The sequence below is a fragment of the Nothoprocta perdicaria genome, unplaced genomic scaffold, assembly GCF_003342845.1.
Source record: "Nothoprocta perdicaria isolate Ctin4 unplaced genomic scaffold, notPer1 scaffold_8, whole genome shotgun sequence".
Classification (NCBI taxonomy): Eukaryota; Metazoa; Chordata; class Aves; order Tinamiformes; family Tinamidae; genus Nothoprocta; species Nothoprocta perdicaria.
Genome location: NW_020456087.1, coordinates 9,028,183 through 9,052,922, shown reverse-complemented (window position 1 = coordinate 9,052,922; position 24,740 = coordinate 9,028,183). Strand labels below are relative to the sequence as shown.

The following is a 24,740-nucleotide window of genomic DNA, read 5'->3' as shown; positions in this document are numbered from 1 at the left end:
GGAGGCGGCGCGGCAGCTGCGCCTGGCGCTGGAGCGCGACGTGAGCGAGGACTACGAGGAGGCCTTCAAGCACTACCAGAACGGCGTGGACGTGCTGCTGCGCGGCGTGCAGGGTGCGCGCGGGGCGCGCGGGCACGGGCAGGGTGCGCGGCGGGCAGGGTGCGCGGCGTGCAGGGTGCGCACGGTGCACGGCGCGGTGTGCACGGTGCACGGCGTGCATGGTGCGTGGCACAGTTGCATGGTGCACGGCGTGCATGGTGCGCGGTGTGTAGGGTGCACGGCATGCAGGGTGTGCATGGTATGCAGTGTGCAGGGTGCACAGTGTGCAGGGTGCATGGCACAGTTGCATGGTGCAGGTGGTGCATGGTGTGCATGGTGCGCGGTGTGCAGGGTGCACGGCATGCAGGGTGTGCAGCACGGTGTGCTGCAGGGTGTGCAGGATGCACGGTGTGCACGGCAGAGTGTGCAAGGTGCACGGTATGCAGAGTGTGCACGGTGGACGGCGTGCAGGGTATGCAGGGTGCACGGCGCAGTTGCAGGATGCACGGTGTGCAAGGTGTGCATGGTGCGCAGTGTGCAGGGTGCACGGCATGCAGGGTGTGCAGCGCGGTGTGCACGGTGTGCAGAGTGTGCAAGGTGCACGGTATGCAGAGTGTGCATGGTGCACGGCGTGCAGGGTGTACAGGGTGCACAGCGCACTTGCATGATGCACGGTGTGCAGGGTGCGCAGTGTGCAGAGTGCAGAGTGCACGGCGTGCAGGGTGTACAGGGCACACAGCGCGGTTGCATGATGCACGGTGTGCAGGGTGTGCATGGTGCGCAGTGTGCAGAGTGCACGGCGTGCAGGGTGCGCGGCACAGTTGCATGGTGCAGGGTGTGCATGGTGCACAGTGTGAGCCGTGTGCAGGGTGTGCATGGTGTGCAGGGTGCACGGCGTGCAGGGTGCGCGGCACAGTTGCATGGTGCACGGTGCATGGCGTGCACGGTGTGCAGGGTGCGCAGCATGACCACCGGACCAGGCTGGGGCCTCGGTGTGGGGTGGCCCATGGGGTGGTGGTGGGGATGGCAGCACCGGGGAGGCCCCCGACGGGCGCCTGCGCTGTCTCCGGCAGTGGACCCCAATAAGGAGCGTCGCGAGGCCGTGAAGAGGAAGATAACGCAGTACCTGAAGCGCGCCGAGGAGATCTTCACCTGCCACCTGCAGCGGAGCCTGGGCGAGGGCAGCCCCACGGACACGGTGAGGGGCTGCACGTGGCCTCCGTGGCTCTATGGGGCGGCTCGGGGCTGCGCTGGCCAAGGCCAGGGGGAGGCCAGACCAGCACAGGCTGGTGCTCACAGAGCCCGTACAGGAACCCTGTGTCTGCTGTGCATGGGAGAGCTGGGTCGCGGGGAGGTGCGGGCGGCATTCTGAGCCCAAGGGATATGGAACTGCCGGGGTGTAATTGCAATGGCCCCATGGTCTGGGGAAACCTGGTGGTGAGACACCTCAGGGTGATGACACATAGTGGTGAGGAACCTTCTCAACCAGCTGTGAACAAGCGGCCAGATGCCCTTTGTACGGGATGGGGTGCAGAAGGTGACCTGTGTGGCAGCTGCAGAGTGTCGCTGCGCTCCGGGGTCCCGGTGGCAGCGCTTTTCCTTGTCTGCCGTGAAGGGCCGAGCTGTGTCCGGCTCGCCCATGGCATTTCCAGCACTCCCGCAGGTGTGGTGTTTAGCTTTCTGTCATCATTCTTCCTAGTAAAAATGTGGACATTTTGATGGGACGGAAACCAACAGGGGCATCTGTCTTATTAGATGTTCATAATATTTTCTTCCTCTCATTGTTCCCATCTGGATGGAAAACAAGCTGTGTTCAGCAGAGATAACTGCAGCTCACACACCATTGCGGGACCCGATGGGAAGTGGAGGGACAGGAGACCCAGGCAGGACAGGGCAAGGGCCTGAGGAAGGGCTAGTGAGGAGGAGGATGAAGGAATGGCAACTACCCTAACATCTCTAGGTGCCTCATTTTATTTTATTTTATTTTATTTTATTTTATTTTATTTTATTTTATTTTATTTTATTTTATTTTATTTTATTTTATTTTATTTTATTTTATTTTATTTTAATTTTCTCTTGCAGGGTTACAGCAGCCTTCGCTTCCGGCCCATTAGGACGCTAAGCTCGGCCGTGGAGAACCTGAGACGGTGCAAGGTTGTGGGAGTGATTGATAAGGTAATGACTGTGTCTGCAACTAGGAGGCGGTGAGGTGGGAGCTGGACCAAGCCAGCTGTAGCCTGAACCAGCTTGGATGCAGGTGACTGCCCTTGATTGTGCTCATGAAGAAGCAGGAGGGCTTCCATCCAAATCATTCCCACCAGGGAAGACCATCAGGGGATGCCAGGAGTCCCTTTGTCAGATGAGAAGTCTGTTGATGTCCCTATTACTAGTGGTTCTTAAAGCTCTCAAGATACTTGCAGAGAAGCTGACACCTCCATTCCTTTCCAATGTAGAGAATGAATCTTGATGTCTAGATACTGTGATGGTAGATATCTATGAACAGTCAGGACTTCTGCAGAAGACAAGCTTTCTACACAGATAAACTAGTTGATAGTTCATGGTCTTGGAGTGAAGATGCCAGGCTTACCTTCTCCATGCATGTAGAGATGCTCCCTTTCATGCATCACACGTGACAGGACAACTGTCATGTGTGACAGTTGTATTGGTATTTCCAATATATATATATATATGAAATATATGTTGGTATATATATTGGAATACAAATTTCTTACAAAGAAATACCTTGTCAGGACTAAGGTATTTCTCACAGCCTGCTGAGGCCCAAGCGGGCAAGTCGGCACGGCATACGGAGCCCAGAAAGAGCAGGGGGAATAGTTCCTTGGTGAAGGGAGCAAAAATGGTGTGGTGGTCACCTCCTTGGTTAAGTCTCTAATCCCTGACTTCTTGGCTAACTCTATGCTTGGTATTTCAAGAATAGGGGTTTGAACAGCAGCAAATTCTGGTTGTTAGGAGGAGTTTAATCTATTTCCAGAAGTAAATCTGGGCTATTACTCTAGGCTGTGAGTTGGGATGTTACCACAGTTACCACTCTTGACCTGTCCTGTGTATACTGCCCATAGGTGCAGATAGTCCAAGATCCAGCCACTGGTGGGACCTTTATACTTAAGGTGAGTGTGGCCAGCTTCACAGCTCCTCTGTCTTTATCTCTTTTGGGTAACCCTGGCGGGGAGATGCCTTCTATCCCGTAATGCTGAGTGGGGAATACTGTTTAGCTCCTTTTAAATGTGACTCAACAAAGGAAGGCTTTTAGGAGCATCATTTCCTCTAAGCCCTCTGTGGATCTGCTGTATTTTTGTTCAGTTGTGTCCCTTGTCCATCTCCTGAGAGGGGAAGCAGCTCACCTCCTTCCTTCAAGCCAGAGCCGTGTTCCCTCTGTTCCTCTGGTGGGCCTCAACCTTGTAACGGTGCAACCCAAGCCTCATGCCCGTGTTACTCGCAGTGCATTTAGGCCAGCTCAAACTGAAGGACTCCAGTAACTGGACAAGGAGGCTGTGACGTGACAGGGAGAAGTGTCAGTTCCACAGGGAATGTACAGGGCGCCGGTTTGAAGTAGTTTGTTGAGCTGAAGTTTGGGTTGGTGCAGCTGTGGGGCATGGGCACCGCTCTGGAGCAGCACTGTGGCTTGCAGGTGGAGTGTTGTGCCCTGGCAGAGCTTTTGCAGAGCTCCCCATTGCTGGGGGTGGAGATCCACAAGTGGGCCCTTGGGGCCCGAGGTACTGGGGACCTGGGAGACTTGTCTCAGCGTGAGCTACAGCTCTCCCAGGTGGAGGTGTTGTGAGTGACGTGGGGAGGACAGCCATGGGGCTTCTCAGAGAGCACTTACCAACAGATCTTTCCAGCTGGCCTCCTACCCTCATAGTGCTAGGTTCCAAGGAGCCCAAGCACCTAACCTGACGTAAGGGCACCTCCATCTACCTCCCTAGAGCCTCCCCAAATCCCATGTGGAGACTCGCGAGCGTCAGACCATCATTCCTCATGGAGTCCCCTTCATGGTCAAGCTGCTGCGCTACTACGCGAGTGAGGACTCCATCTTCCTGCACCTGGAGCATGTGCAGGGTGAGTGCTTTGTGCTACGTGCTTGCTGTCCTCACAGCCTTCTGCTGTCAACCTCCATTTCCTTTGATCTCAAATACGTTTCTCCTGCTGGTTGAGGACTGCCTTCTATAGTGACAGTACAAGTGCTCCTCCTCACAAAGGTGGCTGGAAGGAGCCACTAAACTTGAGTGAGGTTTCAGAAGTGTCAATAAGAGCTGAGCAAGTAAGCTAGAAATGGAGCCCTAGAAGGAGAGGGAGGCTTGTGGTAGGAGGAAGCAAACGTGGAAACTGACTTTAGCCTCACTGAGTCCTGAGGGTGTCATAATAAAATCATACCTGTAGGGAAGGTCGTGTGGTCTGGCATCTTCTGGCCAGGCGGGCAGAGACAGGATGCAAGCAAACCAGCAAAGGCTTTTTGGAAAGAAAAAGCATCTCTTTCTTGCTGGCACAGTTGGGCTGTGTCAGCAAGGTGATGGAAAAGAAGATCCAGGTGAGGGAGTTCAGGCATTCATTGTAATTGATTAAAAAGGAAGAGATCACACTAGATTTCTAAGGCCAGACCGAAGAAGAGATGGTGAATTAGGGCATAAAGGCTAGGGAGAATATAGGGTTCTGGGTAAAGAAGAGTGAGAAGGGAAAGCTGGTTTTGAGTGAGGAGCTTCTTTGCTCCCTGCCAGAGGAGTGTGTGGGCAGGAAGCAGCAGGTGAAGTCCATTAGCGACAGGCACTGACGTGTGCTCGGCTGCTCGCGCGCTGCTGTGCGATGAGCTTGCAGAAAGCAGCCGAGCTTAACGAGAGGGCCCCTTGTGTGAGCGGGAGTGCGGGCTGGCCGGGAGCTCTGGCTCAGCCCTGACCCGGGGCTTCCTGCTGAGCTGCGGGCCCTACCTGCCAGCGCTGCTGCTGCCGGGGTGCAGGGGGCAAAGGCTCTTGCGGGAGAGTGGGAATGGCTGCGGGATCGGGGACGTGTGGGAATATGTGGCTGGACTGTGGCATGATGTGGATCAGTGAGGGTCTGCAGAAGGGGCAGCAAAAGGCTGCTGAAGGAGAGGGGGGTGAGCTGCTCCTGTGCTGGGTCGCCAGGTAATATGGAGTTCAGTGACTGGTTTTTGCAGCATTTGGGGATAGTCTGCATGAACTCCTGGTTTTCTTCAGAAAAAAGTAAGGCCTAGCGAAATACAAAGTGTGTAGGCCGTGGCCTGTGCCTGAATGGGCAGTGCCCACAGCGGGATCCTGGCATGCCTTCTACCCAGCGCTTTTTCTTCTCACTTTGCAGGAGAGATGCTGTGGTCTCACCTCCGCTCCAAGTACCGTGTCCAGCAGGGTCCCTCTGAGGGCCCTGGCATGCTGCATTCCACACCCATTCCAGCCCCGAGGGACCCTGGCGCAGAGCAGGCAGAGGGAAGCTTCCGCGGGAGCGATAGAGACTGCAGCTGCGCTGCTGGGACCGGCAGGACGAGCCGGGGCCTGGTGGGGAGGCCTGACCCCTCTGCCCCTCGGGAGGAGGCCCCGGCCAGCGCGGAGCCCGGACCCGGGAATCACTTCCAGCTTCTCTTGGCTCCTGCGGGCAGCACCAAGGCCGCAGCCGGAGGGCAGGGCTTAAGCGCGCCGCAGGCTCTGCCTGGCGCCGTGGACTGCGCTCCAGCAGCCGGAGCCGCCAGCCCCTCCAACGAGCAGGGCCGGCTCCCGCACCCCTGGGACTCGCCGAGCCGCGGCGAGGGTGCAGGCGCTGTGCCCCAGAGAGCAGCCCCCCGGCGGGACCCCGGCCCGCTGGCTGGTGAAAGGCCTCCCCCCGTGCCCAAGACGGTGCCGGGAGGAGGCCACCCGGGGCAGGCTCAGCTCGGCCGGGCGCAGGCCCGCCTGGCTGCGCCGGCACGGGCGCAGCTCCGTGCAGGAATTGCCCTGCACGGCTCGGGCAGCCCCCGCGGGGAGCCCGCGTGGGGGGCGAGTGCGGCCGGCGGCCCCCCAGCGCCGGGACGGTGCCGGTCTGTGGGTGCCCGTGGCCACGGCCAGCGAGCCTGGGCCGTGACGGAGGAGCAGGTCCGGCTGTGGGCGGCTGAGATCCTCCTGGCCTTGGAGGGACTGCACCAGCAGGGCGTCTTGTGCCGGGACCTCAACCCCAGGAACTTGCTGCTTGACGCCGCGGGTAGGTAGTGCCCAGGGCCGCGGCCCTCGGGAGGAGGGAGGCCCGGTGGCTGGGACACTCCTGGCGGCCCCATTTCCAGGAGACTTGAACTCCCTGGAGCCTGCCTTGGGGGAGGGAGGCAGCCTGGGGCGGTTGAGATGTCTCTGAGCATGGAAGTGTGGCCTGTGTGGGGTTTGCAAGAGATTATTGCAAGAGATGTCTCTGCAGAGGGAGAATAGGGGCCATAGCCACAGGAATGCGATACTTCTGCTCCCATGGCGGGGTCTGTTTGCCCGGGAAATTCCAGCACAGGGAGCCTTACAGCAGCTAAACCATGTGTGAGGTTAGTGACAACGCAGCTTGCCGCTGCCTGGAGTTCCTGCCCTCTTGGGAGTTCCCGAGGCCGCCCTTGCCCTCAAGCCTGCAGCTGTGGCCATCTGTGAAAGCCTCTGCGTGCGAGACCCGGACCGGGGCAGGCTCCGGGCCGAGCCGGCGCTCGCCCCTCGCGCCCTGGCCCTGCCTCTGCTCTCTGCGGTCTGCCCGGGGCCGGGAGCTCGCACCCCCTGAGCAGAGCCACCGGCTGCATGGACTCTGTGTCCAGCTGGGACACTGGTGGCCGCTGTGGGGAGCACAGCTGCTCCAGGCGCAGGGCCCAGCACCCTGGCTATCCCTAGCCGTGTCCCTGGCTCCCACTGGAAGGGGACGTGGCTCGGGGTCGTGTTCCTGCTGGAGAGCCTGGTTTCGTGCTCACCTCCCGCTCGTGCCTTGCAGGTCACGTCCGCCTTACCTTCTTTGGGCAGTGGACAGAGGTGGAGCCGCGGTGCAGCAGCCAGGCGCTCGAGGAGCTCTACAGTGCCCCGGGTAAGGGAGGCCTGTCCTGACCCTCCCCACTGCCCTGGGCCCCCTGGGCCGGGGGCTCCTGCCCATGGTGAGACCAGCCTCACAAGCGCCATGGGTCTTGGTGCCCAGGTGCCCTCCTGCCACCAAGCTCTCGTTTTCCTCTGGCTCTCCCTGCAGAAGTGGGGGGCATCTCTGAGCTGACTGAAGCTGCCGACTGCTGGAGCTTTGGGTCTCTGCTGTACGAGCTGCTGACAGGAGTGGTAAGAGGCAGATGAGCTGCGCGGTACTTGTGGTGGGACCCGTACTGGGAGAGCGCCCGTCTGGGCTGGGATGTTAAGTTCTACCATGATAGGCTGGGCTTGGGTGAGCAGGATGTTCGTACCCTGCTCGGTGCCTTTTCTCACCGTCGCCCTCTGCCTCCTGCAGCCCCTGTCCCAAAACCACCCGTCAGGGATTCAGCCTCACACGCAGCTCTGCCTGCCCGATGGCCTCAGCCTGGCAGCCGCATCCCTGCTCACCCAGGTGAGGCGGCTGGGTGCTGGGGGGAGCTGCTTTCCCGTGTCCCCCCTTCTCATCCCGCTGCCCTGTCCCTTTCTCCGCAGCTGCTGCAGCACAGCCCGAGGCGGCGTTTGGGCTCGGGAGGCGGTGGCCTGGCCAAGCTCAAGTCCCATTCCTTCTTCAGCACCATCCAGTGGCACCAGCTGGGGGGCTAGGCAGGGCGGGCGGCAGCGGAGCAGGGCCAGGGCCGCGGGGACCCTCCCCGTGGGGCAGCTGCCACCGGGAACCCGTGAAGCCCGCGGGCAGAGGCGGCCCAGGCTGCGGGGGAGGTTGGGGCTGCAAGGGCTGCGCGGGGTGGGGAGGGGGGGCATGAGTTCGGCAGCCTTCAATGCCCTTCAGCGCTGCTTGTGTTTGTTAGCATCTGTGAGCAGGGCCAGGCTCTTTTCTTTATGTGCGCCCCCCTTCCTGACCCCAGGGAGAAGCCACGCTCTCCTCCTGGGGCTTCCTGCCAGGCCCCCGTGTCCCTTCCTCTGCCTGCCTTGGTGCTCTGGGACTCCTCTCCTCGGGCTTTTATCGCTGCCACTACCTGAGTTGATCCCGCCATTCCTTTCTGTGGCTTCCACGTGCACTTCCTCTGAGCCCTGCGGGCTGGTCCCCAAGCCTGTCCCTCGTGCCATTGACTGGCTGCATGTGTGTGAGTAATTCCTGCTGCAGGGAGCTGGAAGCGGGGGAAAGGAGTGACCCGCTGTGTTTCCTTGGTGGCTGACTGGAAAGAATAAAGCACGTGTCGCTGCTGCCATGTGTGTGTTTGTTCCTGGCTTAGGGAGCTGGCCACAGCCAGCAGGTCCCGGGTCGGGATCTTAGCCCTGCCCGGCTGCCCTGGGCTGGGGCTGGAGCTCTGCTGGCTGCAAAGAGGGGGAACAGGGAGCTCCCGCTGCCAGGGACGGATGGAGGTGCCGGGGGCTGCAGCCTCGAGCCCTTGTGCCCAGCCCCACTGCCAGCTGCTGCCCCCTGCCCTCGGTCAGACCAGGCCGGTGTCCCCCATCCCCGCCTGCTTCAAGCCTGAGTGCAGGAAAGGATTTGGCTCCTGCACGAGGATGGAGTTTCCTTGGCAAAGGCTGCAGGGCCTGTAATTCATTCCAACATTCCCTTTTATGTGGCCCCCGTTGGGTCTCCAGGCTCCTGGTGGCCCCTTGTGCCGCTGTTCTTGGTGCCCCTTCTGCTACCAGGGGGGCAGGGGGGTCTCGCTGGGGGTGCTGTGGGCCGAGCACCGGGGCTCCTTGCACTACACTCAGCAGGGGCTCCATGGGATCAACGATGGGAAAGTGCAAGTGGGAGGAGTGTTGCTTAACCAGCAAGAAGGACAAAGGGAATGCAGGAGGGCAGAAAAGGGTGAGCAGAAGAGCTGACACTGGCCTCTGCAGTCAGTGTTGCACTGAGAGTAGCTGGAAGCTGAAGGAAATGCTCATGAGCTCAGGACACTGGGCTCAGAGAGACCAAGAAGGTAGGAAGGAATGGGCACAGCAAAGTCCTCCTGTTACTTCTTGCCTTCCCTGCCCCATTCCCACGGCTTGAACACCCTTCCTGCAAATATTAACCAGCCTGATTGCACTCACAGACCCCAGGGCTGCAGCTGCTCTGTGCTGGCCCAGCTCCGTGTCACCTCCCCTCGGCTCTGCGGCCACCAGAGGGAAGCAGAGCCCAGAAGAGGCGGCTCCAGGTGGGCAAAGGCGGCACCCACCTTTGAGAGCAGCAGGATGGGGAGCAGGGAAGAGCCACCCGTGCGGAAGGAAGCTGGACACAGCGGGCCAGGACGCGTGGTGCTTGTCCCAAGGTGCCGTGCAGGCCGTGACTCCTGGGCGTCCCCACGGGACCGTCCTTGCCCCCACGCCCGGCTCTGCACGACCAGGACCCGGCCCTTTGCCTGGGGGGCCGGAGAGTCTCGGGCAGAGCAGCCCCTGCATCGAGCTCCATGAGGACAGGCCAGGGCAGCTGGCTCTGCTGCCTCCTCTGAAGGGCCAGACCGTCCCTTCCTGGGCCTGGTCCACAGGCCTCGTGCGGTACTGGAGCTCCAGCCAGAATCCAGCAGGGCCTTCCCCACACCAGCTCACGGCAGGGACGGGGGCCCTCTGTTCTAAACGTGCCTGGTAGAGAGGGCTACAAGTAGCACTCTACCAGCAACACGCTCTAACTCAGTGTCTTTGTGCAAGAGCAGCTAAAACCTCTTTCTCTGCAGCATGGGACAATTTTCCTCTTTAAGTCTTTCCCCTCAGTCTAATCCTGCACAGATCAGGGGATGTCCAAAGACCCTGATGGGCCAGAGCTGCCAGGAAGGGGAAGGCACCACTGCTAGGAAATCCTCATTCCCAGTCTTCAGCATCACCACCTTTGTTTGTTAGGAGCAGCTGCCTTCACTGGGAAGTGGGAAGTGCAAACCCTTCCCTGAAGTTGGTGACAGGGCTGGAAAAACCCTACCCCACTCCAGGGATTATTTCTTATTGTTCTAAGAACGAGCACCACTCCTTTGGGAAACGGGCTCAGCACCACACAGCAGCCAGAGCCACTTGTTCCTTTACTTTTGATTTTTCCCTCTATACCTCCTTTCTCTTTGCATAGTTCACATCCTCATCCCCCCTCCGCCCCATTTATGATTTATAGTTAATGAACTTCTGTTTTTATCAGGATATACTGACCTGGTTTCAGCTCCATAACTGAACCAGCCTCTTCTGGCTCTTCCTTTTGGCTACCAGCCCATATAGTAAGTGCTGGGACTTCCCTGCTGCCCCTAGTACCAGAACAAGAAAAGGATTCTTTCCAGTGCTAAAAAGCCTTCTTACTGGGAAGAGGCCATTCAGTGCCAAGAGAGTTTAAAAGCAAGAGTCTTCAGAACCAGAAGTGCCTCAGTTCAGTAGCATCCCGGGAAACACCCCGCTCCTGTTTCCTCTTCTCTCACCACCACATAACAGGCTCTTTGCGCTAAGCTAGGGCTGCTGCTGAGGACCTTGCCTGCTCAAACACACGCACCTCTCAATCGTTGCCCAGTTTTATTTCATTTAAAATCCGCCGTGTTAAATACTTTAGTTACAAGTTGTGTCGAGGGTATAGACTCTGCAGGCACTAGCACCCCCCTCACTCCCCAATACATATCATATGTGCGCTATTGGATTAAGGACTGCCCCCCCACCCCCCACCCCAGCCCCCCGGGCCTGGGATACACACATTCCCTTAAGGACGTGGCCCATCCCGGCCGGCTCCCTGCCGGCAGCAGCCCGAGCCTTGGCACGCGGGCGGCCAACAGCTCCGTGCACCGGCAGCGAGCCGGGATTCCAGGACAGCTGCAGGGGGCCGTGCCTTCCCCAGTGCTGGACACGTCCCAGTGAAGGGCTTGTGGCCCTGGGGACAGCGCTACCTCCACAGGGACCCCAGCCCCTGCCCACGCGGCTGTGAGAGCCCCGAGGGAACAGGGGGCTGCGAGCGCCGTGTTCCTGTCTGCAGGGGGAGTGTAAGCGCGCAGCGTGGGGCACCCACCCCGGCCCCGCTGCGGCCAGGGCCTCCCCACGCTGCTCCTGCGGCACCCGTGAGCGTGAAGTAGTTTCAAGCAAGAGAGGGACGGAGCAGTAGCAGCCTTTCCTCTCCTCTCCCTCCCAGGAACCTCAGTACTAGGAGATAAAGCTGAACCTGCCTCGGAGGGGCAGGGAAAGATACCCTAGCACAGCAGCAGCGAGCGGTTTCCAGTGGTGAAGGACAAGCTAGAGGTGACAGTTTGGTGCTGTGAGGGAGAGGATGCCTTACAGCTGGCCCTGGAAAGGCAGTGCCATTCAGTAGTCGGGCCACTGTATAGCAGTGCTTGTGAGGAACTGACCCTTCTTTAAGCAGAACAGGAAAGGAGGTAGGAGCTATCCCCAGGATTCCCTCTGGGATACGTCCAGTCACAGGGGAGGGAGGCTGGAATGACCGCTGCCAGTTCCCGAGCGGCCCGCGTGGCCCCTGGCCCTGCCCTGGCCGGGGTGGCTGGCGTGGGGGCCGGGCCGCCCTAGAGGTCGAGCAGCAGCACGCGGGGATCCTCCACCGCCGCCTTGACCTTGCGCAGGAAAGTGACGGCCTCTCTGCCGTCAATGAGCCGGTGGTCGTAGGTGAGCGCCACGTACATCATGGGCCGCACCTCCACCTGCGGGGAGGAGCGAGAGGGGCGCTGAGCCCGGCCCTGCCGCCCGCCGCCGGGGGAGACTCGGCTGTTTTGGTTCTCCCCCGCCCCAGAAGGATGGTCTCTTAGGTGGGTCTTAGCTGGGCACCGCGCACCCACATTCACCCAGGAGCTGAGCACCTGCCCCGGCCAGGTCTGCACCCTTTGGGGTCTGTTCTCCACCATGAAGTGAACCCCGGCACCTCCTCCTCCCCAAACCCAAGCAGATCACCCAGCTCCCCGCCTTGGGACAGGACAAGGCCCCCTGCACCCTCACGCAAGCCCCGCTGCCGGCACAGCTGCTCTTCATGCATTTGCCTCAGCTCCCACCGGACAGCCCTTCAGGAGGTGGCACCAGCCCATGGCAAGAGCATACAGAGCGCAGCCCTCACCCCCCGAGCCCTCCCCTCTCCGAACCCCCACTTACTTTGCCTCCAACAGCCACGGGCCTGTCGAAGATGGCGTGCATGCCCAAGATGGCCGACTGGGGCGGGTTAATGATAGGGGTCCCAAAGAGGGACCCAAAAACCCCGCCGTTGCTGATGGTGAAAGTGCCGCCATCCATGTCTTCGATGGCCAGCTCGTTCTTCCGTGCCTGGAAGAGTAAGGTCTTAGCAAGCTGCTCTGACAAGTCACAGAAGGCAAAGTACAATGGCTGGGATGTTCACCCCCTCTGGCAATAACTTACTGCACTTGCTAATCTGCTCATCTGAATGAATTATTCTGAAATGCATCCTGTCTTTAAAACTGAAAAATTACTTTGTATTTCGGGCAGGATTCTGTTGCCCTAGTTTCCCACTCTTGCTTTTGCAGGAGCAGACACAGGGACTTCCATCCCAGGACTGCTCAGCCTTGGCCTCCAAAGCCAAGACAGACACCCTACAGCACTAGAGCAGCATGGGAGGACCCCTGGAAGGGCTGCAAGTAGGTAGCTCTGTCCTGGAAGGCAGGGACAGGGCTCCAGCATTAATGGATCACATCCCACACCATAGTTCAGCGTGCTAGAGATCAGAGACGGCGCCACAGAGGGACTGAACTAGTTCATGCACTTCCAGCAGCCTCAATTCCCTCCATTCCTCCAAGCCCTTTACAAAAACAACCCTGTCTTTTCTTACCTTCTCCCCCAGCTCATGGATAGCACGTTCTATGTCGGCAAAGTTCATGTTTTCTACATTCCTAACGACAGGCACCACCAGACCCTAAGAGGAAGCAAAGGGCACCATCAGCAAATGGTCTGCAGTGACGAGCCGGGGTAACCGTCAGTGGGCAGGAGCCTGGTCCTGGCTCAGCGAGTTCCTGCCTGCTGCTCGACCCCGAGCAGGGGCTGGCACAGCTGCCTCAGCCTGGCAGCCTGCCGGGCAAGCCGGCATCACGTGCACAAAGGGCCAGCACGGGCAGCGAGAGGGGTCCAACACTGACCTCTTGGCCCGGGCACCCAGCACCTCGAATCAGCTGGGTCTGTCTGGAAGCCAGCTCCACCTCTGCAAGCTCTGGGGAGGCCCCGGGCAGGGCTGGGCTGCCACCTCTCTCCCCACAAGAAGAGTGGAGTCCATAGCTCCATTCCCTGAGCTCCCCGACAAGGAACAGCTTGTTGAAGCAGCAACATATTTTACAGATATGGTGCCACAGTACAGCAGGGCCAACCAAACGGCAGCACATACAAAGCTTTCTCAGTCTATACCAGATTCCCACAGCTCCAAGAAAAAAAAAAAATCCCTAACTTCAGCTTTCCCACTAGCAATTAGGATCTACATTAGCTTTGTCACTGCATCTCCTAGGATGCTGGCACAATATTCACAGGCCTCCATCTTCAAACCAACCCCCTTCAGGGGCCCTCGGGGTATCAGCCTCCCCAGACAGCATGTTCAGGAAGACCCTGGGCACGTTCCTGGTGCCTCAGGACATGTGTCCATCCCGAGCTGGGGCTGCAGGAAGCAGGACCAAGGCATGTACTCACACGAGGAGTCGCTACTGCGACACTGATGTCCACGTAGTCCCTGTACACAATCTCTTTGGTCGTATCGTCGATCACTAGGAGAGGAAAGAGGCTGTGTTACTCACAGAGTACCCAAGAACAAAAGCTCAGCAGGCCAGAAGTAGTCACAGACTCATAAAAATTTGCTCATCTCTAGCTTAAAGAGAGCTCCAGAGGAAAGCAAGTCCTTGCTGCCCCTGTGGGAAAAGTGCCAGGATGGAGAAAGAGGAAAGGCTGGCCAATGAGTTGAGTCCCCTCAGCCACTGCCCTGGCTGCTTCCCTCAGACACCCCAGGAACTGCAGGACATCCCCAGCTTCTCCCATGCTCCCCAGCAGGGCTTGGCCTGCTACAGGCTGGGCAAACACCAAGTTACACAGAGCTCTTGACCCACCATCCTCACTCCCTTGCTAACAGTGCCCCCCTTGGCATGCTGTCTTCTGCCTTTGTAAGTGGCATTAGCAGCATCAGCTGCAGCCCACAGCACTTTGTCCCCTGGGACAAAGCTCTGGGCTTGGCCAACACCCACCAGAGAGGTTCCCAAATCCCCAGCAAGGGCCACTGCCCACCTGCATTCACAACAGGCTGGTCTTGCAGAGCAAAAGCTGCAGCTTTCACAAATGCCGACATGAAACCCAGCTTCAGGTTGTGCTTCTTCAGGAAGGGATCCTTGTGCTGGGCTCTCATCTCCCGAATGTTACTGCAAAACACGTGACAACACAGGTCACCAGAGAGTCCAAGGAAAGACTGGTCACTTGTTTTGTAAGGAACTTCAGCGCCAGCTCCAAGGATGCAGAGCACCACCATCAAATTCCCATCCTGCTGGAAAATCCTCCAAAACACAGGCTGAGATGGAACAGGCTGAGAGAGGCTCTAAGGCCCCTGCCAAGTGATGCGCAGGAATGGGCACAGCCCCACAAGTGCAGCAGGACAAGGGTAACTGCATGGCCACGCTGCCAGGCACAAGACCAAGATGGGCTGTGACTTATTTCCTGCGTACACCTGACGTTGCAGAGGTGCTCAGTGACTCCCTGAAGCCTCTGCCACCGATACCAGCACGGCACCACAGACAGCAACACTGATGCAGCCAGGCGCCTGCACGGCTGGGCAGCCCCGGCAGAGAGAGAACAGGGGAAATACTAAGGGCAGAGAAGCTGGAGGTGGTGACCGGGTGGGCAAAAGGCTTCACCACCACGCGAGTCCAACGGTGGCTGGCACCTCAGGGCCTCTGGCACCCCAAGGCCTCTGGCTTTGGGAGTACGGTGACCATGAAAGAAACCCTCCTCGTGGCTATGGAGAGGGGACCCACAGTCCTCAAGCGCAGCAGTGTTTCCCCCCTGCTTGTTTATCAGACTGCAGATGTTTATAGAAAACCCTGTGGCTACGAGTTCTGTCTATTCTGGGCTAATACCAGGTGCTGTGGAATTGTACTGTCCAGCCCTCCCCCCCTCTGAGACCTAAAGTCTTTGAAGAGAGTTTCAGCAAGGGGCAGGGTTTTCCATGATTTAAAGTGTTTGTTTTCCTGTGCCTAACCTTGTTTAGGGCTAGGATTACTGCCCAAAGACATTAGTGCCTCCCAAGACGCAGGGGCTGCAGCAAAGAGGACGAGGTTTGCTATGAGACAGGCTCATTACGGCTTCCTCCTTTCAGACACTGACCCCCGGGGGGAGCACGAGGCCCCAGCACAGGCCCTCCCGAGTCAACAGCGCAGCAATCGATGCAAAACAGATGATCAGATGCAACGAGAGCCCACGGCCAGCGTAAAGCGACACCAAAATAAGCCTCCGAGAGGAGATAAAGCTGCAGCACTTCCCCTCCCATCAAGACTATTTTGCCAACCTTATTGTTCTGAGACCCAAATATTTACATGTTTTGTCTTAAGGAGCAGACTAGGATTTCACAGGGCAATTTGATTTGGGCACAATTTCCCCTTAATGCACTGTAACATAAGCTGCCCGCCCTCCGAAGCCATTAGTGCGCTCAGTCCTTGCAAGCACTTGAGTGCAAGGAGCCCCCGAGCCGCACGCAGGGAACAGCGAGGGAGGCTGCTCGGCCTCAGGAAAGCTGCAAAGAGAGGCCTCAGGGCTGTGCACAGCTCACCCAAAGGGCTGAGGAAATCAGGGAACCAGCTAGGCCTGCCTCCACAAGCAGTAACCTGGAGGGTGGCAGAAAGCAGGTGCTAATGTGGGTGTCTCTGAGCAGCCAGGACACAGGTGACACCAATCACACTTGCTCTTCTGCTCGGCACTCTGCAGGCCTCAGGCAAGAGCTGCACATTCGAGGAATGAGGTTGCTCACTTCTATGAGCAGTGCAAGACACCCTAGGAGGGACAGGGCATTAGGAAGTTAAACAACCCTCACCCTGCAACACCAACACACCTCGATTGAGCTGCACAGAAGCAGTACGTGTCTGAGGGGCCCAAAAACATCGTGCCAGTTTCCCCAAGGAGAATGAGCAAGCTCCTGGCTTTATTTAAGATGTCTGCCTGTATCTCTTTCTACCAGTAAAAGGGAGAAGAGGTCTGATGCTCACCTCATATCGATTTCATTGAAAGTGGTCAGCATGGCACAAGTGTTTTGAGCCTCTTTCAGGCGCTGAGCAATGCGCTGACGCATCCTGTTCATCTTCACCTGCACAAAAGAGCAGAAAGTTCCTCAAGATCATTCAAGGAATGAAAAGCACAAGGGCCTCTCTTCCCACCCTGTCAGAGGGCTTCTCTTCCCACCTGGCTGACTAGCAATGGGTGTCTAGGACTGTTTTCACTCCAGGTCTTCCTGACAGAGACAGGCTGAGGAACTGATTTTACTACAGAGCCATTAAGCTCAAGAGACAGCTCCCTTGAAAGGAAGAGCTTAATCAGACAGAGGTAGAGTTACTTCAGACATATAGTCCTAGGAACTCCAGGCATAGGTAGGTTCCAGCACAAGACTAAGAACAGTCAGTAGGAGATACTCTTAGCACTGCTTACTCTAAGCTGCTCAGCCACATTCTTTGAACGCGTTAGGCAGGTGCAGCAGCCCCAGCCCTTTGCTAAGGGCTGGAGACAGACCGAGCAGAACACCCTGAACCCCCTGCACTCAGTCACCAGAGCTCAAGACAAACCCTCTGTCTCAAAATGACCTGCATCGAGTCGGAGTTGGCTCCTCCTCCACCCTACCCCCTAACTGGTACGCTCACATGGAGCATCTCCCCACCTGTCACAGTCCCATTGAGTTGGATGTGGGCATGTAGATGTGGACATACCCAGAAAACCCAAGTTTTACCCCGGAACAAGTTGTTACCCAGCAGTTGGTGAGGCCCCTATTCCTGCAGCTTACCCTATGCTCTGATCTGGCACCTTTGCTGGGCACTGCCTCCCCAGGAGGCGCTGCCACTGGAGCTGCAGCCGGCTTCACCGCAGACACTGAGAGTAAAGAACACATCTGTCAAAAGGCAGCAACCACAGAAGAGCCCAAACCTGACCACGACACCCTGGGGTACATGATCCATTCGAACCCTTTACTCGGGCACCACCACGTGTGAGCAGCCTTGACCTGGGCTGGGTAGGTCCCACGCACAGCTAAGTTCTCCAGTCCAAAGCACACAGAGCAGTAACACAGGGAGGCCTTCACCATGAACCCACATCTGTTTGCTACCTGTAACTCTGCATACCCTCCCTAAGGAGGAAACCCTCAGATGCTTGTTGCCTCACCTGGCTTGCTGTCCATGGGCTGAGCTGACACTGGGGGCACTGGTGGCATGGTGGTAGGAATTGGTGCCGCCGCAGCGGCGGGAGCAGCAGCGGCTGCAGGTTCAGGGGCTGCAGGAGGAGGAGGAGCTGCCGCTGGTTTGGCCTTGGCAGGAGCAGCTGAAAGACAAGGAGGAAAAACCCTTGCAAGCGCTGCCACAAGGTGCAACTAGATCCCCTACTGTCAGGGATCCCGAGTCCTTCCACCAGAGGGTGAAAGTTGACCCTCTGACATCAGGATGTCTTTAGGTGTTCAGCACTATGGAACTGACTGGAGCCACCATAAGAGGACACCATGGTGAAAGCGAGACACTGACACGTGTCACTCCCTTTAGCATACTGGAACATGTTGGAGCTTGCAGAAACCATTAATACCACACAGGCACAGGCAAAAAAAGTGCACTGAGTTTTACAGCTCACTTTGTTCATATTTAATTTTCCCCATTTCATTTGTGCACATATGGCAAACTGTTCCTCATTCTTCCTGCTTTGCTCCTAGCTGTTGTTGGAGAGCTTGGATATTTCAGGAAGTGACTTTCTGATGGCACATCTGCTGATAACCATACACAATGGAGCCTACACCTCCTGGTTTTATTTCATCAACTCACAAAGTCTCCTTACTGTGCGGGAAACTGGATACTGAAGAAAAACAGCTAGAACAGAGAGTTGTATCAAGGGAATTCTCAAAAATTAGTTCTAGCTTAGTGCCCCCCACTCTCCTCCAGAAGCAACAAATGGAAAGTTCCCCATTACATCAACTAAAAATACACTTCTCTAATGAGCAAAGGAATATGATTCCATGACTCCAACTGCAGAGACAGATGGAGAACACATGCAGCCTGCTTCAGGATTCCCCCAAACACCTTGCTTCTATCTTCAGAAAAGGCCTGGAGGAAACAAGAAAGCCGGGGCTAATTCTACGTTTCTGACTCACCTCCAGTTTTCCTGAGTTTGAAGAGAGGTGTGCCCCCTTCCACCTTGCCACCATCGGGTACCAGAAGGGCTTCAATCACACCAGCTGCTGGGGCTGGAACTTGCACTGATGTCTGCAAAAAGGAAAATCTGTGAATCCCGCCCCCAGGCACTGCATGCAAGAAAGTGCCAAGAGAAGGTGCCAGCATGCACAGGTGTGCACTGCAATCTGGCACTGTCAGTAGCTCCGTCTCACACCATTTCCACCAGTTTTCACACCCTCCACCAGGTTTTCTGTGTTTTTGTGCCAACACTTGGAAGTTTTGGGAGCTGGCAGTGAGATGTGTAGCCTGATCTTCCTGCTCCAGGGCACAATGCAGAACTGACTTGCTGCCAGCATCTTCCTGACAGCAGCACTGGGAAGAGAACTTGGCAGGGAGCTTTAGSAAAGAACTTTACAGCTTAAGGTGCCTTTGGGTGGTAAATAAACGTACAGGCTAACTTTAAAACAACATGAAGATGGCTTCTGGCGCTGTGGTTTTCTCCTGTTTAAAAACAAATGGGTTTCCCAGCTTACAGCCCCTGAACTGGAAGGTTGTACAAACTGGAACTGCATCTTGCACAAACATAAGCGCCATCAAATATATGAGGAGAGTTCAGAGACGAACTCTCACTTAATGCACAGCCAGCATTCCCACTAAACGAGAACAGCTTTCCTCCACGAGCGGGGCAGGAGACACAGGCAGGGCCTGCAGGCTCTGGGAGCTCTCAGGCTGAGAGGAGCCATACAGGCTACTCGCTAGGGAACCAGAGAAAGTTTTGGTCCAGAAAACGCCTACCTTGTCTGTTTCRATCTCACACACCACTTCATCTTCCGCCACTGTGTCTCCAACAGCTGAATGACAGATAGGAGAGCACTGTGAGGAGGGCGGCATGCTCTGGCCTCCCCCATTAACCCACAGCAGTCTCCCAGTAACCCAGGGCAGCTGCAGTGGTGCTGAGAACGACAGCCAGGAAACAGCTACCTACCTTTCTCCCACCTGACATCTCCTTCTGTGACTGACTCTGCAAAGGCTGGTGTGTTCACTGTAACCACGTCATCCCCTGTGAGAGATTGACAGACAGACAGCCTGGAATGCAGTCAGAGCTCAAAACACACACCCTGCTTCAGTTTTTTTACCAGGACTCTCCTGGAAGGGGGTGGTCAACAAAAATAAAAYGCTGGCTTTTTCTTTGTTTCAACATTGATTAACATTTAAACATAAGAGAAATTCACATCYGATTGAAGTTGCACTGCTGCAGGAATGCCAGACAAAAGCTTTATGGCCGAGGGACATAAACCCTCGGCCACCCGTTGAGGAGGGACCTTGGAGAGACTAGACCAAGGATGGAAACTTCAGCCTCTATCAGGAYAGTAAAAAGTAGCACAGGAGTCATCCCACTGACTCCTTACTTACTATGTACCGCAGTGGTTCTGAAGTAGCGAACAGTGAARACGCTGGAGCTATTTACTCTGCAAAGAGAAAGGGAAAGAGTTGGACGCAGAAGAAAATGCACGTTCCCCTGGGGGCTGCCAACGCCCCCCTCAAGCACACCTTACATTTGCTGTAAGGTACAGCCAGCCCATCCTACACCTAACATCAACTGTAACAATTTTTTAGCCTCTTGATAGGGACTGTCATCTCTGCAGGAGTTGCTAGACTATTCCAAAAGCAGAAAGCAACACAAACGCTTGCAAACGATGGCAACCCCTCCAGGAATCAGCTACTTCGCTCCAAAATAGGTCTTCCCAGGGAACGGCAATCCCAAACATCACAAAGGATGTTCTTTGCACCTGCTGGAAACTTTTCACTTGCAATGCTTCCAAAAGCAATGCTTTTGATCTCCTGTGTTGTAACACAGGATCGTTCTGATTGCTGCTGTGTGGTAACACAGACTACCAACACTTGAACCAAACACTGTAGCATCTCATGCTCTCAAGGAGAAGAGAGGAGAAAAGATTTTATTTGGAGAAGTATCTTGACAACTTCTGTAATGCAAATTTTGCCACGTGAATATAAGTTGCCTGAGTCATCCCACTTCTACAGAAGATCCCATTTTAACACATGCAACAGAATTCCTGCTTGGAGGYCATGATTAAATACTAGAACAATCAAGATTTGCAGTCAGGTAAAGAATGAAGATCAATTTATCACCTGTCTCTTCATTTCTATCCCTTCCTTGACTCAATTTCCAAGTTCAAGAAGAGTTTAATTTTGCTAGGGCTAGCTTCAAGCTCCTATGATGCGCCCAGGGATTTCACGACGGCTGAACCAAGCCTACCTCCCAAACCTGGAACTTACCAAGCCTAGAGCAGCTCCTACCCAAGTGRATACTTACACAAGCTTCCTGCTGTTGGTGTAAGCCAGCCCCTGGTTCCCAGCCACACCTGCAAAGGAGAACAGCGTTACCCACAGGACCGTTATCCGGCCGTGCAGTCCCCAATGGTCCTTACAYGGGATAAAGAGCACTAAGGACACCCCTGTCCACCCCCAGAGCATGTGAACAGCAAAGGAGGAAAAAACACACTGAAAATGGGGTGTAGGGCAGAGTAGCAGCTGCCCTCATCTCTCTCCTCTGTCCACTCCCCGGCCCAGGGACGTTTCTCTTTCAAAAYTCAGACAGAAGAGATTTGGCCTCAGAGCTTCACGTAGCCCCAGCCCCTTCCCACCCTGCTCCTGTGCCCTCACACTGCCACTTGTATCACACTCTGAACTCCTGTCCTTTGCTCCTGTAAGGGCACTGGGCACGTTTCCAAACTGATCTGCAGGGGAGTCAGCACGGCAATCAGAGAATATAATTATCTCAATTACATAAACCTTGCAGGAGAACCACTTTCCCACTTGACCCCCCGCTTTCTTTCTTTTTATTTATTTATTTATTAAAAAAAAGTGCTCTAACTTTGAGACCATCCCCAATTAAAGAGCATATGCTGCTATTCTAACAACTGGAAAAGTTAACTAGTTTTAATCTGCTCCTCAAAGCAGGATCGAGTGTAGTACCATATAAAAACAGTATTGCTAATTAAAAAAAAAAAAGTTTGGGGGGAAATCCATTTTAAGCACAGAAGAGCAGTTCAAAGGTACGCTCTGTTTGATTTAACATTCACCTATCGTTTTCCAAGAATTATTAGAGAGCTATTCCCTGAGCCAGCATGTTTCAATCAGTGCAACGCTTGGAATACACCCTGCTGCTGCCCGTGCAACCTTCACTCTGACCGAGTGGCTCAGCAGCGTTTAGACTGGGCAAGAGAGGCACCCAGAGAAACACAGAGCTCACTCCACCCGCTGCTTCTTCCCTGCATGACTGTGTGATAGGACTCACCAGACAGCGAGCATCCTGCCAGCGTGCAATTGCCCTGCCAGAGAGAAGAGGAGCCATCAGTCTTGCAAAGAGACAGACCATCCTAGAAGGATTTTGCTTTTCCCCAAAAGACCAGGAACAGAGCTGGGACCCATCCCTCTCMTGCTCCAGACTACTGGCATATTAATTCCCTAACGCGTGTTAACGGAGATGGCAGAAGTTTGTTGGAGACTACCCTGCTCTTCGCTTCCTTCCTTCCAGGATACTTTCCTGTAGGTGTATTTGTTCTCCAGCTGTAGCGCCTGCTGTTCTCACCTTCTCATGCTGATGTTTCTCTTTAAGAGGGAAGAGATTTCTAAAGGCCATTCATTAAAATTTACTATRAATGAGAGACTCAAGGGTACTAGACACAATGAAAAGATGTTTCAATATGTTTACTCCTTAGGTCACGAAATCCAACATACAGCACCTGTTCTGTTTGTTTAAGGCTGTGGAGCCTCTGAACTCCTGAAGGGCAGATTTTCCCTCAATGGCAGAATTCCTATTGCCTTCAGCGAGAAAGGAATTTCACCCCCTGGTGACCTTTCATTTAAAACCCACATAATCATTGACTGCACCTCTAACTCAGCATAACATTCATTAGAAGTCAACCAGACCTCAAGATATTCTGGTTTCTTCCCTCAATGGTATCATTATAGCTTCCATTGGCATCAGCCCTGAAAGCTCTTTACAAGTTATACCAAAATACCACTTCAATTACGACTAAAACACAGTTAACTCTGGATTGGAACARCAGCAGCTCAAAGTACTCTCAGCCAGTAGTCAAGACAAGAGGCAAAACCATTTCAGTCAGATCTTCAGCTTCTGAACAGGATTTGTGTACAAACTGCGTTTGTACTGCCTGTAAAGTCTGTGCACTTGTACAAACTGTAGTGGTTCAGCTTCACCAGAAACGGCAATATGGGATATAACTGATCTTAAACACCAAAATAATATTTGGGGATGCACATAAGAGGCCAACATGAACATTAAGGGCCAATGAAACCTTGGAGACCATCATGCAGTCTACAGAATTAAGTCCTATAGAAGAAAATACCTCCCACGAACATTTTGTATTGTGAGAACGAGGGGTGATTCTGGGATTGGTACCTTGGCAGCTGAACCATCCARGCTTCCTGATGTGTTTACTGTATCCTCCTACCTGGCTTTTCAGGTATCAATGTGCAGTCACTACATGCACACAGTCAATACAAATCATAGATACAGTCGGTACCTATGGGCTCCAGGACGCCTGGGTCTGGCCGAGCTCGCTCGCTCCGGCACCGAGCGGCTGCCCTGCTCCCRGTTTGGGAAGGAAGGAAGGGAACACGGGGCAGACTCCAGAGCCCTCCCGAGCCCCACAGGGCTCAGCCTGGTTTCAGTGCTGGCGCCCTTCTATCAGGGGCATGATTCCTCCCGGGATGTGATTCCGGGAGAACCGGCCCTRACCTGAACTGAGCACAACAGACTCAGCTCCGTATGTTCAAGGGCCTTTGCACCATGATCCTCAGCATGTGTGTTTGATCTGTGATAACTGCAGGAAAAGGGAAGAACCTGGTTAATAGAACGTTAATTACTAATAAAATATTAAGCAGCACTGGCTCCCCTCTGCACATTAACCTTTTCCTGGAAGCTTTATGAAGAAGAGATAAACGTAAACCTAGAGTATTGGTCTAGGCTGAGACAGAAACAGTAAATTTTATTTATTCAGGACCAATTTATTATAAGAGTAGGGGGAAAAAAAAAAAAAAGGCAGCAAGCTTGGCTCTGTCCTACAATAAATGCTTGGGAGAAAACACATCTGCAGATCTCTTCCACGAGAAGTGCCAGGTCTATGTTCCACAGCTGCTGCAATATTAAGGAAAAATCAGTATCACTCTGTCTACCCATTTGCCTTGTAAGTGAGGGACAGTGGTTTAACGTGAGGCAGAAACCACTAATAGAAAGACACCAAAACTGCCTCTTCCGCCCCTCTGTCTTACGTTCTTCTGAGCTCCTTTACATCCACACCTTATAGCCGCAGTATGCTGGCACATGCAGCTTCACGATGACATCTAACAGGGTTCCTAGTCCCTTTTCTTGAGGGCATCACCACGACTGTATCTATTCCTCCTATCGCCTGCCTAACTCCGCTCTGTAGCTGATCCCGAAGCCTCTTCAGTCAGACTGGAAACAATCCATCGCTAACATTAGTGCCCTGGGCCACTTCAGAGACTCGTCCTTCCCTCGGAGCAACAAGGCACGGTCAGAYTTGCTGGTGACTCACGGACAAAGTGATTAACTTTTTCCCCCCAAGTTACAATTTCTCAGGATTGTGAAATAGTGCTCTCGTGCCAAAGTCAGCCTGCCAGACAGCTTCCCAGGCCATGGAGCTGTCACCTCCTGTTACATCCCTACACACTGGAATAATCTATGGAATACACAGGCTGAATGCAGCCTGCAGGACGCTGTAACGGAGACAACAGGCTGGGAGCTGCTCAGGTGCGGAGACAGGATCAAACTGGCAACAAAGGTTTTCACAAATCTTGTCCCAAACAAACGGAATTTCATTCTTAAATAACCAGAAACGGCTCCTGGTCAAGCTGACTTTCTTCAGAGGCTGCTCGCTCCTCTTCGGGCCTCTTCAGCAGGTCCCTCAGAGCTCCGYGTTGTGGTGTCCGACACGCTCTGGAGCTGCTTCCTCACGCGCGCCCGGGACTCCTGTTCRCCAGCTCATTTCCCCTCTTCCTTTCCACAAGCTCATCAAAATCCAAGCGTCCCTTCCTTGCCCTGCTTGCTTCCCGCTGACTCCAGCCTGCGCTCTCCCACTTCACCCCGGTTCCGCTTGGGGAAGGGAGGCGGCATCTGAGCTTCCCCCGCGCGGGGTTTGCCACGCGCTGCCGCTCCCGTCTGCACCGGCGGGCCGACACCGGCGGGCCGACACCGGCGGGCCGACACCGGCGGGCCGACACCGGCGGGCCGACACCGGCGGGCCGACACCCGCGGGCCGACACCCGCGGGACGACACCG

General features: G+C 55.4%; 2 protein-coding genes across 2 annotated transcripts in view; one reads left to right on the top strand and one right to left on the bottom strand.

Annotated features, from left to right (window-relative positions):
• Positions 1-7,776, top strand: part of RPS6KL1 (ribosomal protein S6 kinase like 1) — an 8,531-nt gene extending 755 nt beyond the window's left edge. Inside the window, exons 2-11 of the mRNA XM_026051862.1 lie at positions 5-113; positions 1,113-1,237; positions 2,122-2,214; positions 3,120-3,167; positions 3,984-4,116; positions 5,368-6,237; positions 6,988-7,077; positions 7,234-7,316; positions 7,483-7,578; positions 7,659-7,776. Coding sequence (XP_025907647.1) covers positions 5-113; positions 1,113-1,237; positions 2,122-2,214; positions 3,120-3,167; positions 3,984-4,116; positions 5,368-6,237; positions 6,988-7,077; positions 7,234-7,316; positions 7,483-7,578; positions 7,659-7,769 — 1,758 coding nt within the window. The 3' untranslated portion in view covers positions 7,770-7,776. The remainder of the gene's footprint in view (positions 1-4; positions 114-1,112; positions 1,238-2,121; positions 2,215-3,119; positions 3,168-3,983; positions 4,117-5,367; positions 6,238-6,987; positions 7,078-7,233; positions 7,317-7,482; positions 7,579-7,658) is intronic.
• A 3,087-nt stretch (positions 7,777-10,863) lies between these two features.
• On the bottom strand, positions 10,864-22,058 carry DLST (dihydrolipoamide S-succinyltransferase). The gene is made up of 15 exons (XM_026051861.1): positions 22,008-22,058; positions 21,714-21,795; positions 20,730-20,778; positions 19,808-19,863; positions 19,380-19,454; positions 19,190-19,245; positions 18,373-18,484; positions 17,403-17,558; positions 17,029-17,114; positions 16,244-16,341; positions 14,280-14,410; positions 13,695-13,768; positions 12,853-12,936; positions 12,165-12,332; positions 10,864-11,722 (listed from the first exon to the last, which is right to left on the bottom strand). The coding sequence occupies exons 1-15, from the start codon at positions 22,056-22,058 to the stop codon at positions 11,588-11,590; spliced, it is 1,413 nt and encodes a 470-aa protein (XP_025907646.1). The 3' UTR covers positions 10,864-11,587.
• Between the last annotated feature and the right edge of the window lie 2,682 nt (positions 22,059-24,740).